This window comes from Coregonus lavaretus (genome assembly GCF_964263955.1).
Source record: "Coregonus lavaretus genome assembly, chromosome: 32".
NCBI lineage: Eukaryota > Metazoa > Chordata > Actinopteri > Salmoniformes > Salmonidae > Coregonus > Coregonus lavaretus.
The window spans coordinates 35,421,353-35,434,784 of NC_140019.1; the positions used below are offsets into that span (position 1 = coordinate 35,421,353).

The following is a 13,432-nucleotide window of genomic DNA, read 5'->3' on the forward strand; positions in this document are numbered from 1 at the left end:
TGTTTAACACTTTTTTGGTTACATTTTCATCATTTAGCAGACGCTTATCCAGAGCTACTTATAAATTGTTGCATTCACCTTATGATAGCCAGTGGGACAACCACTTTACAATATAATTTATTTTCTTTTCTTTGGGGTGGGGTAAGGGGGGGTAGAAGGATTACTTTATCCTATCCCAGGTATTCCTTAAAGAGGTAGGGTTTCAAGTGTCTCCGGAAGGTGATGAGTGACTCCGCTGTCCTGGCATCGTGAGGGAGCTTGTTCCACCATTGGGGTGCCAGAGCAGCGAACAGTTTTGACTGGGCTGAGCGGGAACTGTGCTTCCGCAGAGTTAGGGGGGCCAGCAGGCCAGAGGTGGATGAACGCAATGCCCTCGTTTGGGTGTAGGGACTGATCAGAGCCTGAAGGTACGGATGTGCCGTTCCCCTCACAGCTCCGTAGGCAAGCACCATGGTCTTGTAGCAGATGCGAGCTTCAACTGGAAGCCAGTGGAGTGTGCGGAGGAGCGGGGTGACATGAGAGAACTTGGGAAGGTTGAACACCAGACGGGCTGCGGCGTTCTGGATGAGTTGTAGGGGTTTAATGGCACAGGAAGGGAGCCCAGCCAACAGCGAGTTGCAGTAATCCAGACGGGAGATGACAAGTGCCTGGATTAGGACCTGTGCCGCTTCCTGTGTAAGGCAGGGCTGTACTCTGCGAATGTTGTGGAGCATGAACCTACAGGATCGGCTCACCGCCTTGATGTTAGCAGAGAACGACAGGGTGTTGTCCAGGGTCACGCCAAGGCTCTTTGCACTCTGGGAGGAGGACACAACGGAGTTGTCAACCGTGATGGCGAGATCATGGAACGGGAAGTCCTTCCCCGTTGCGAGGTTCAGTTTGAGGTGGTTACATAGGTGTTATTTCATAATTATTCTACAATGTAGAAAATAGTAAAAATAAAGAAAAACCCTTGAATGAGTAGGTGTGTCCAAACTTTTGACTAGAACTGTATGTATATGGGTTAATTCTATGGACCGTTCTGGATCATTTGTGACAAATTATTCTAACGTACAAAATGTATTGAATTAGATTATTTTAACAATAAATGATTACGGCAAATGTACCTCTTATGAAATACTCAATGTTCATTCTTGGGTGAGTTGTAAAGAAAATGGTTATTTTAGTCTAGAACCACAATGGCATTAAACTTTTGTTTCTTGCTTGATATTAATAAAATGTTATTGTATTAGAAAGGTTTTTATTATGGTGTTGTAGGCTTGCATTGCCCACACTAATACTTTTGACAATATAGTTCAGTATTTTATACAGGCCGGTTAGCCTGTGTAAAATTGCGTTGAGCAGTAACCTCATTGCTGTGTAATATTGTGATATTGCTTTGTAACTTTACACTAAAAGTGACAAATGACAGGTCATTCTTATCTATACCTCTCCGTAGTGTCCCATCAGGCAAAAGATGGCAAACCATTAATTCCAAATATCCAGGTGAGGTGGTATCAAATTTAGAGGAAAAACACTGTGATAAATATTGTCTTTATTGACAAAACATACAGTGAAGGTTTAAACAAGAAAAGACAAGATGGAAGGTTTCACTCTTCATTCTTGTAGTCGGCAGCGACCTTCCTCTTTCCTTCGGAGTGGACATGGTTGCCCCAGGTGTAGGTCAGGTACATGCAGATCATTGCTGGAAAAGAAGAACCGGAGAAGACGGGTTAGAGACTGAAAACAGGGATGTGGCTTGGGAGGCGTACACTGAAAGATACAAGAGGCGATGCAGGGATTTTAACATGGGCAGACAGTGTGCCTCAGAGCACCAACTCTCGTAGACTAAGTCGCAATGGACATGGCTTTAGGAAGCATAACAGCAGTCTAAAAGCTTCTACACATCTATCCAACTACATCAATCCAACTACATCTAACAAGACTACACACTGGGAAGATTGTCAGCTGTCCACAGATGGTTAGGTTGGTTGTAGTTAAATGGGTGTGTAGAAGCCTTAACAGCCACATCGGTTCATTACCTACACGAGGCCTAGCCCAATATTAGACCTCTGATTCATTAATAAGACGAGGTCTAAGGGCATTCCATAGCGACAACGTGCGAGTTAAGTCATGGTCCAATGACTACCTGCTAGCAGCATGTGTCCTGTGTACCAAGCTACATCAATAAAATCGGTAGACGGTTCCCGATTGGAGAATCACAGTTTGCGTCGCCGGGCAGTGAAAAATAAACTATTAAATCCAGTTTAGATGCTACCCCCCTCCCCAAATCAAAACAAAATATGGATGGCAATGTTTTGTTCTGGCTTTGCGCTCACACGTTTCCTCTACTTCCCGTCGGAGGCAGCATGGTGCACATATTGGGAGGATGAAGACAAACAGGTGTGAAACAGACTGGTTTGCGCACAAAGTGAGAATACAACATGGAATCCATGTTTGGTTTTCATTTGGGGAGGGGGGGGGGTAGCATCTAAAAACTGGATTTAATAGTTTCTTGTTCACTCAGAACCGTTCTACCGATTATGGATGTAGCTTGGGACGCGGGACACATGTTGCTAGCAGGTAGTCATTGCACAATGACTTCACACACACTGTCTCTATGGAACACCCTTAGACCTTGTCTTATTAATTAATTAAAATCAGTGGTCTAATATTGGGCTACAGGAGGCCATATTTATCAAGACTAGAGCAGAAATACATCCAGAATTTGGCTGGAGATGTTTGATAACAGGGAACACCCTGCCTGGTTCTTCAAAACCAACGTCCAAACTCTGGGAGTACTTACGGGGAGCAACTTTGAAGACGGATGATGTGAATCGTCTCCAGACGTTGGGGATTCCTTTGGAGAAGTAGTTGGGGAAAGCCCTCTGCTCGAAGGGGGACAGACTGTAGGTAATCACATGCCTGATCTTGGCCAAATCTCCAAAGTGGCGACCCATGGTGTCCAGAGAGACGATCTGAAATGACAAGGAAGGAGTATCGATGAGGAAAAAGGTGCAGTAGTTTAGATGGTGCACTGCAGTCGTCAACTAATATTGATGAAAGTAAAGCAATGTGCATCTTGCCGGTCAAACTGAATTCTTCAGCTGCTCTAGGTTAGCTACAGTGGGGGGAAAAAGTATTTAGTCAGCCACCAATTGTGCAAGTTCTCCCACTTAAAAAGATGAGAGAGGCCTGTAATTTTCATCATAGGTACACGTCAACTATGACAGACAAAATAAGAAAAAAAAAATCCAGAAAATCACATTGTAGGATTTTTTATGAATTTATTTGCAAATTATGGTGGAAAATAAGTATTTGGTCACCTACAAACAAGCAAAATTTCTGGCTCTCACAGACCTGTAACTTCTTCTTTAAGAGGCTCCTCTGTCCTCCACTCGTTACCTGTATTAATGGCACCTGTTTGAACTTGTTATCAGTATAAAAGACACCTGTCCACAACCTCAAACAGTCACACTCCAAACTCCACTATGGCCAAGACCAAAGAGCTGTCAAAGGACACCAGAAACAAAATTGTAGACCTGCACCAGGCTGGGAAGACTGAATCTGCAATAGGTAAGCAGCTTGGTTTGAAGAAATCAACTGTGGGAGCAATTATTAGGAAATGGAAGACATACAAGACCACTGATAATCTCCCTCGATCTGGGGCTCCACGCAAGATCTCACCCCGTGGGGTCAAAATGATCACAAGAATCCCAGAACCACACGGGGGGACCTAGTGAATGACCTGCAGAGAGCTGGGACCAAAGTAACAAAGCCTACCATCAGTAACACACTACGCCGCCAGGGACTCAAATCCTGCAGTGCCAGACGTGTCCCCCTGCTTAAGCCAGTACATGTCCAGGCCCGTCTGAAGTTTGCTAGAGTGCATTTGAATGATCCAGAAGAGGATTGGGAGAATGTCATATGGTCAGATGAAACCAAAATATAACTTTTTGGTAAAAACTCAACTCGTCGTGTTTGGAGGACAAAGAATGCTGAGTTGCATCCAAAGAACACCATACCTACTGTGAAGCATGGGGGTGGAAACATCATGCTTTGGGGCTGTTTTTCTGCAAAGGGACCAGGACGACTGATCCGTGTAAAGGAAAGAATGAATGGGGCCATGTATCGTGAGATTCTGAGTGAAAACCTCCTTCCATCAGCAAGGGCATTGAAGATGAAACGTGGCTGGGTCTTTCAGCATGACAATGATCCCAAACACACCGCCCGGGCAACGAAGGAGTGGCTTCGTAAGAAGCATTTCAAGGTCCTGGAGTGGCCTAGCCAGTCTCCAGATCTCAACCCAATTCTTTGGAGGGAGTTGAAAGTCTGTTGCCCAGCGACAGCCCCAAAACATCACTGCTCTAGAGGAGATCTGCATGAAGGAATGGGCCAAAATACCAGCAACAGTGTGTGAAAACCTTGTGAAGACTTACAGAAAACGTTTGACCTGTGTCATTGCCAACAAAGGGTATATAAAAGTATTGAGAAACTTTTGTTATTGACCAAATATTTATTTTCCACCATTATTTGCAAATAAATTCATAAAAAATCCTACAATGTGATTTTCAGGATTTTTTCTCTCTCATTTTGTCTGTCATAGTTGACGTGTACCTATGATGAAAATTACAGGCCTCTCATCTTTTTAAGTGGGAGAACATGCACAATTGGTGGCTGACTAAATACTTTTTTCCCCCCACTGTACATAGTTCAGTCAGATGCCATCGTGTGATAGGGCTGACAAAAAAATCTTGGTCGACCAAAAGTCATCCGTTCCTAATAAAAAATTGAAACTTGTATTTCTCCATATAGACACATCCTATGTGTTTTCATCAAATCAACTATATTCACTGAGCTTGTCTGATGCTTTAAGCACACTGTTTGATTAAATAATTAAGACACAAATGACTAGAGGGAGTCCGATCACTAATTTATTTGATTGCTGCGCTGTGTTAAAAAATAAATAAAAATGACAGCGAGTGACTGTGTGACTAGCACCAGTTGTCTCTCTCTCCTCCCTGCTGCAGCGACCACCACAGAACAGTGACTGTGTGACTAGCACCAGTTGTCTCCCTCTCCTCCCTGCTGCAGCGACCACAGAACGTCAGTGTTTATCGCGCTGTCCATGTTGCTGAAGCTGCAACATAATTACAGCCATTTCTGACTGAAAAGCTCTGTTGACGAAATCCCTAATTTGTTTAGGAAAAACATTCCCTCAACTCTTGCTCTTGTTACGTGGCACATGTATGCATCGCATCGCACGTGACCAAAGGCCTATTCGCATGGGACTAGTATTACTAGAGAATGGTGGTTATGTAATTACCCCAGAATGTCCGTTATTCCAGAGGACGATTCGGACGGGATTAGTTTTTTTTCTAAAACTGCCCCCTGTAATTCATTTTTTCCTTTTCAATAAACGTACAGTTATGACAAGTACTATTACAGTACTTCAACCTGTCCAGGTGATCGGGCCACACTGATAACTCCAGCTTGGTTCCCAAGTTTCTAAGCCATACCAGACCATCTTTGGTACAGCGTCGCCATAATATTTGAATTGAGGAAATGTGATCATAATCATTAGGATGTTTTAGCAATCCACAGTACGTCCTAAATACGCCCAGTCTTCAGATGTGAGCTAAACAATGCAATTGCACTTGAGATGTGTTTTAAGGCTATGGATGAGAAAGTTAACTTAGCATTTCCAAACGTTTAGGTCAGTTGTATGCTGCTTTGCGATCTATTAACAGCAAGGGTTGCATTAATAAATAGGCTCAATATTATTTTACTGATGCATTTGGCAATATTCAATTCATACGCACAAACCATATAAACAAAAGCATTCACTGTGAAAGTTGATAGGCTACATGTAGCCCCTTCATATATAGGCTATGCGCAACACTTTGTTACATTAAATCGAATCAGTTATTGTTTTCTTGCGCAAACCGCGAACAATACCTGTCAAACTCAGAAATTTCTCTCAAAACACAGGGATGTCGATTCGCACGGGACTAGTATTATCAGAGGAACTGGGAGTTTGCCTAAAAACAGTAGGCTATTCTGGCTGGAATTGTTACTCTCCTGCCATGTAAAAATTTATCCCGTCCGAATAGGGCATTAGGGCCTGAACTATAGCATAATCACATCAATAAATTGGTTATAACAAACTCTGAACACCGTAACACATGTGGCAGCAAAATGGATGCAGAGGACTTAACAAATAAACTGGAAACGGGGGAATGTTTACTGGTTGCTCAGGAGGTAAAGGGGAGGTCAGATGTGTGGAATAAATGTGACTAGTTGTGGAAAATACTGGAGATCAAGAAAAATAATGTGCAAGCGCTGGGTGCATATTATGTGTGCCAAACAGGTGCTGTATAGATTACAATCTAATTTTTCTGACCGTTTGGAACAATGTAAACACTAAATTAATTAATTATAAGCGTACCAGAGAGTATGTTGTAAAGCCTTTATTATTACAGCAAAGACTAAAAACAGTCGCATTCATTCGTGAATGCGATTTCCGAAATGGAACGGTTTATTTATTGTGCAAGCGAATTATTCAAGGCTCGCTTTATTTTAAAACTAAAATGCTTGATTGCATTTCAAATCATGAACGACTCGTATGCTGTGTGATGACATGAATTAATTATTGATTGATACAGTCGCCTATATAAGTATTGAAATATAGGCCTAAGTAAGTTACTGGTATTAAGACTAAACATGATGCGCTCTTAGGCGTACAGCTCAATCAATTTATTTTATTTTACCTTTATTTAACTAGGCAAGTCAGTTAAGAACAAATTCTTATTTACAATGACGGCCTACACCGGCCAAACCCGGACGACGCTGGGCCAATTGTGCCGCCCTATGGGACTCCCAATCACGGCCGGTTGTGATACAGCCTGGAATCGAACCAGGGGGTCTGTAGTGACGCCTCAAGCACTGAGATGCAGTGCCTTAGACCGGTGGTGGTTATACAAGCCTGCTATACTAAGCCTACTAATGATAATGACATGATTATGATCATAATAAATAAATAATAGTAATAACAACAATAAGGGGATCAAGAAAAATTACTGTTATTATTAATATGATTTTTTTGGAAAATTTGGAACAGTGTAAACAAATTATAAATCATACCAGAGAGGCTGTTCTAACGGGGAAAAAAAGTGTAAAGCCTTCATTATAGTAAAGCAAAGATTAATAACAGCCAAATTTGTGAAATTGTTTACGTGGCATGTCATTACGTGAGGTTTGGTGCTCAAGGAATCAGTAGGCTATTAAACAAACACTCAAACAGGCAACAGAAGCAGGATCTGTCTTATTTCTGTAGATATATTGATGATTTATAAAGCCAGGCACATTAACAGTTAGGCTATTGATTATAGACCTAATTAAGTTGGGGTTTCCTCTCTCCTCACTTAGACAATAAGGCGAGGGCTGTTTTCTCATCTCCTCATTCTGCTGCTACCTCCGCCGCATTGTTCTCAACACCAATATTCTGGTTAACTTTGCTATTATGCACATAGCAACACGGTCTAGGAAAGGGCGCCAATTCAACAGCGCGCTGATGTGTTTCAGAACTGTGGACAGCGACTACTATCCAACGCAGGAGAAGCGCATGTTATAAAATAATATTATTTGTATTAGTGTTGCACCATTGTTCTTATGTAATATAACCATATTCAATTTCAGTAGCACATGTCTTAGACTGATGGACTGTGCCATCCCCACAGCCTCCACAATGGATCAGTCCACTCAGACAGGTGCGAATCAGACACGCGTCTTGTACACCATTATATATATATTTTTTGCTACTGCTCGACTAAAAGCAATCTTGGTCGACCAACCGCCTATTGACCAAACAATCGACCAGTTTTTTTAGTTTTTTTTAATTTCACCTTTATTTAACCAGGTAAGCCAGTTGAGAACAAGTTCTCATTTACAACTGCGACCTGGCCAAGATAAAGCAAAGCAGTGCGATAAAAACAACAACAGAGTTACATATGGGGTAAAACAAAACATAGTCAAAAATACAACAGAAAATATATATACAGTGTGTGCAAATGTAGCAAGTTATGGAGGTAAGGCAATAAATCAGCTATAGTGCAAAATAATTACAATTAGTATTAACACTGGAATGATAGATGTGCAAGAGATGATGTGCAAATAGAGATACTGGGGTACAAATGAGCAAAATAAATAACAATATAGGGATGAGGTAGTTGGGTGGGCTAATTTCAGATGGGCTGTGTACAGGTGCAGTGATTGGTAAGGTGCTCTGACAACTGATGCTTAAAGTTAGTGAGGGAGATAAGTGTCTCCAGCTTCAGAGATTTTTGCAATTTGTTCCAGTCATTGGCAGCAGAGAACAGGAAGGAATGGCAGCCAAAGGAGGTGTTGGCTTTGGGGATGACCAGTGAGATATACCTGCTGGAGCGCAGACTACGGGTGGGTGCTGCTATGGTGAACAATGAGCTAAGATAAGGCGGGGATTTGCCTAGCAGTGATTTTATAGATGGCCTGGAGCCAGTGGGTTTGGCAACGAATATGTAGTGAGGACCAGCCAACAAGAGCGTACAGGTCACAGTGGTGGGTAGTATATGGGGCTTTGGAGACAAAACGGATGGCACTGTGATAGACTACATCCAATTTGCTGAGTAGAGTGTTGGAGGCTATTCTGTAAATGACATCGCCGAAGTCAAGGATCAGTAGGATAGTCAGTTTTACGAGGGCATGTTTGGCAGCATGAGTGAAGGAGGCTTTGTTGCGAAATAGAAAGCCGATTCTAGATTTAACTTTGGATTGGAGATGCTTAATGTGAGTCTGGAAGGAGAGTTTACAGTCTAACCAGACACCTAGGTATTTGTAGTTGTCCACATACTCTAGGTCAGACCCGTCGAGAGTAGTGATTCTAGTCGGGTGGGCGGGTGCAAGCAGCGTTCGGTTGAAGAGCACGCATTTAGTTTTACTAGTGTTTAAGAGCAGTTGGAGGCTACGGAAGGAGTGTTGTATGGCATTGAAGCTCGTTTGGAGGTTTGTTAACACAGTGTCCAATGAAGGGCCAGATGTATACAAAATGGTGTCGTCTGCGTAGAGGTGGATCTGAGAGTCACCAGCAGCAAGAGCGACATCATTGATATACACGGAGAAAAGAGTCGGCCCAAGAATTGAACCCTGTGACACCCCCATAGAGACTGCCATAGGTCCAGACAACAGGCCCTCCGATTTGACACACTGAACTCTATCTGAGAAGACGTTGGTGAACCAGGCGAGGCAGTCATTTGAGAAACCAAGGCTATTTAGTCTGCCAATAAGAATGCGGTGGTTGACAGAGTCGAAAGCCTTGGCCAGGTCGATGAAGACGGCTGCACAGTACTGTCTATTATTGATCGCGGTTATAATATCGTTTAGGACCTTGAGCGTGGCTGAAGTGCACCCATGACCAGCTCGGAAACCGGATTGCATAGCGGAGAAGGTACGGTGGGATTCGAAATGGTCTGTGATCTGTTAACTTGGCTTTCAAAAACTTTCGAAAGGCAGGGCAGGATGGATATGGGTCTGTAACAGTTTGGATCTAGAGTGTCACCCCCTTTGAAGAGGGGGATGACTGCGGCAGCTTTCCAATCTCTGGGGATCTCAGACGTTACAAAAGAGGTTGAACAGGCTAGTAATAGGGGTTGCGACAATTTCAGCGGCTAGTTTTAGAAAGAAAGGGTCCAGATTGTCTAGCCCAGATGATTTGTAGGGGTCCAGATTTTGCAGCTCTTTCAGAACATCAGCTGTCTGGATTTGTGTGAAGGAGAAGCGGGGGGGGGCATGGGCAAGTTGCAGCGGAGGGTGCAGAGCTGGTGGCCGGGGTAGTGGTAGCCAGGTGGAAAGCATGGCCAGCCGTAGCAAAATGCTTGTTGAAATTCTCGATTATTGTGGATTTATCGGTGGTGATAGTGTTTCCTAGCCTCAGTGCAGTGGGCAGCTGGGAGGAAGTGCTCTTATTCTCCATGGACTTTACAGTGTCCCAAAACTTTTTGGAGTTAGTGCTACAGGATGCAAATTTCTGTTTGAAAAAGTTAGCCTTTGCTTTCCTAACTGCTTGTGTATATTGGTTCCTAACTTCCCTGAAAAGTTGCATATCGCGGGGGCTATTTGATGCTAATGCAGTACGCCACAGGATGTTTTTGTGCTGGTCAAGGGCAGTCAAGTCTGAGGAGAACCAGGGGCTATATCTGTTCTTAGTTCTGTATTTTTTTAACGGGGCATGTTTATTTAAGATTGAGAGGAAATTACTTTTAAAGAACAACCAGGCATCCTCTACTGACGGAATGAGATCTATATCCATCTTAGGATACCTGGGTCAGGTCAATTAGGAAGGCCTGCTCGCTGAAGTGTTTTAGGGAGCGTTTGACAGTGATGAGGGGTGGTCGTTTGACCGCGGACCCGTTATGGACGCAGGCAATAAGGCAGTGATCGCTGAGATTCTGGTTGAAGACAGCGGAGGTGTATTTAGAGGGTAAGTTAGTCAGGATGATATCTATGAGGGTACCCATGTTTACGGATTTAGGGTTGTACCTGGTAGGTTCGTTGATAATTTGTGTGAGATTGAGGGCATCTAGTTTAGATTGTAGGATGGCCGGGGTGTTAAGCATATCCCAATTTAGGTCACCAAGCAGTACAAACTCTGAGGATAGATGGAGGGCAATCAATTCACATATGGTGTCCAGGGCACAGCTGGGGGCTGAGGGGGGTCTGTAGCAAGCGGCAACAGTGAGAGATTTATTTCTGGAAAGGTGGATTTTTAGAAGTAGAAGCTCAAACTGTTTGGGCACAGACCTGGATAGTATGGTAGAGCTCTGCATGCTCTCTCTACAGTAGATTAGAACTGCCAAAGGGGGTGGAGTTGCATCTAGACGGAAGATGTTGTAGATGGGGATGGAAATTTCAGAATTTATGGTGGCCTTCCTAAGCCAGGATTCAGACACTGCTAGAATATCAGGGTTGGCGGAGTGTGCTAACGCAGTGAATAACTCAAACTTAGGAAGGAGGCTTCTGATATTTACGTGCAGAAAACCAAGGCTTTTACAGTTACAGAAGTCAACAAATGATAGCTCCTGGGGAGTAGGAGTGATACTGGGGGTTGCAGGGCCTGTGTTAGCCTCTACATCACCAGAGGAACAGAGGAGGACTAGAATAAGGGGGGCAGATTTCCGGGCGTTGTAGAAAAGATTCAGGGCATTATGTACAGAAAAGGATATGGAAGGATATGAGTACAGTTGAGGTAAACCTAAGCGTTGGGTAACAATGAAAGAGATAGCATCACTGGAAGCATCACTGGAAGCACCGATTGAGCCGGTCTCGGCGTGTATGGGGGGTGGAACAAAGGAACTATTTGAGGCAGTTTGAGAGGGACTTGGGGTTCTACAGTGAAATTGTATAATAAGAACTAACCCAAACAGCAATAGGCAAGGCATATTGACATGGGAGAGAGGCATAAAGCAATCACAGGTGTTATTAGAGAGAGCTAAGACAACTAAATGGGGTCATCCCTAGTTTGAGGTGATGTCAAAATGTGAGATGTTTTACAAAACAGTCATCAACCATTAGTTCATCACTAACCAATCAGACTATCAAAGCCAATGACGAATTTTCAAGAAGCCGCTTTACCCACGTGTTCTGGCTCTGGCCCAATCCATCGGTTTCTGTGACCAATCAGAACGGTTAGAATGTGTTTGCATTCTAGAAATCGTCAGGGAGGTACTCAGATACAGACTCATTGTGGTCCGTGGGCATAATGTTTGGCCAGGAGCAAGGAGTTTGGGTAGCCAGGCAAATGTGCATCTCCTCCTCTTAAGAAATTACAAACATGACAGCCACAGCCAGCCAGTCTTCCACAATAGTAGTCAGAATATATTCCTACCCTACATAATGGGACAATTCTGAGTACAACACCATTTCTCATCCCTGGATTGAGTTATGTTTTTCGAGCCATATCTGGTGCCGGCTCCGCAGTGTCTTAATCTAAACCTGTCGGACACCAGTGCAGCTGTAATGTAAGCATAGGGTCGGAATCTGTTCTGGCTAACGTTACTACAATAGACATCTCACGTAATCATATTTATAAAGAGCAAATTAGTTATGGTTGGAAGTAAAAATGCACTATGTCAATAGACTGGATTAGAAATGTTTGAATGTGATACCTTCGCTTTATTTCCAAGTACAACTGGATAGCAAACATTACATTAGCTAACGTTACTAACTAGATTACTAGCTAACTAACTAACTAACTAACGCGTTAGTCAACTAAGTTATCATCAACACCAAACATTCGATGACATCTGTCACTTAGCCAGTGATATTACGACATGTAAACTCGTGTCTGGCAGATAATAGAAAATATGAAGACGATAAAACCTAGCTAATTAGTTAGCTAGAAAATGATATTGCACAAGAGTGAGGTCAAACGGGGCTAGCCAGTAGCTAACGTTACTTAGCTAACGTTAACATGAAGACCTTGCTTGACATTCACGCCAAGATTTAAAAGGTGTGTAATGGCACGAGACTCTTATTTCGTAAAATCCCAAGAACATACACTGATATGACACTTATACAGGTGATTAAAATGTTTACATTGATCACAAATCCTTAAACTTTCAGTATCTCTTACCGTACTGCTTCTCAAGAAGCTGATTAATGGCGGTTAATGTCGTCTCTGCTCTGGATTATAATAAAACGCTCTGGTTTGGTTCAACGCCCAGCGGAAGTTGCCTTGCGTAACATCCGTTATCTTCTTCTACACGTGTGATATCTGCAAATTGAGATTCTACTGCCACCATGTGGAAAGGCATTGCCAGTGGCTCATTCTATGGAATGAATCATCCCACACAGTTGCGTCATGTACCAAAAAACCCAGAGGGGGCACAAAGTATGTAAGGATGATTGGGGGTAGTCCGGAGTGGGGCTAGGCCACCTGTCCATTTTTCAAACACCCGAAACAGCTTTTAACTTCAATCTAGAGCCATAATCATTATGCTTAATTTTACGTTTACATTTGAGTCATTTAGCAGACGCTCTTATCCAGAGCGACTAACAGTTAAGTGAGTGCATACATTTTCATACTGGTCCCCCGTGGGAATCGAACCCACAACCCTGGCGTTGCAAGCGCCATGCTCTACCAACTGAGCTACATTCTATGTAATTATGCATTATTATGCTTCATTCCTGACTGGTGTTTTTATTTCATTTTTAACAAACGCTTCTCTGCAAAAATCTGAGTAAACGATTGAACGGAATGTGAGTCTTATTCAGTAATTGCTTGCTTTTCTAAAGTCTCAACCTTGCCAGCAGGCATGCCAGCTAAGATAGTTAAACAAGCTAGCTACGCGAACTTGATTGATAGCCTGAAATGGCATCTTGGTAGCTAGTTGAGGTTGGGAGATTGGGATCCTATCTGGGC

The 13,432-nt window shown here is 43.0% G+C and overlaps 1 protein-coding gene across 1 annotated transcript; it reads right to left on the reverse strand.

Moving 5' to 3' along the window:
• Positions 1 to 1,517: 1,517 nt before the first annotated feature.
• LOC311107578 (cytochrome b-c1 complex subunit 8-like) lies at positions 1,518 to 12,729 on the reverse strand. Its single transcript, XM_084150085.1, has 3 exons — positions 12,644 to 12,729; positions 2,786 to 2,957; positions 1,518 to 1,684 (listed from the first exon to the last, which is right to left on the reverse strand). Exons 2-3 carry the CDS (start codon positions 2,937 to 2,939, stop codon positions 1,590 to 1,592), a joined length of 249 nt encoding a protein of 82 aa, XP_084006211.1. The 5' UTR covers positions 2,940 to 2,957; positions 12,644 to 12,729; the 3' UTR covers positions 1,518 to 1,589.
• Positions 12,730 to 13,432: the final 703 nt, after the last annotated feature.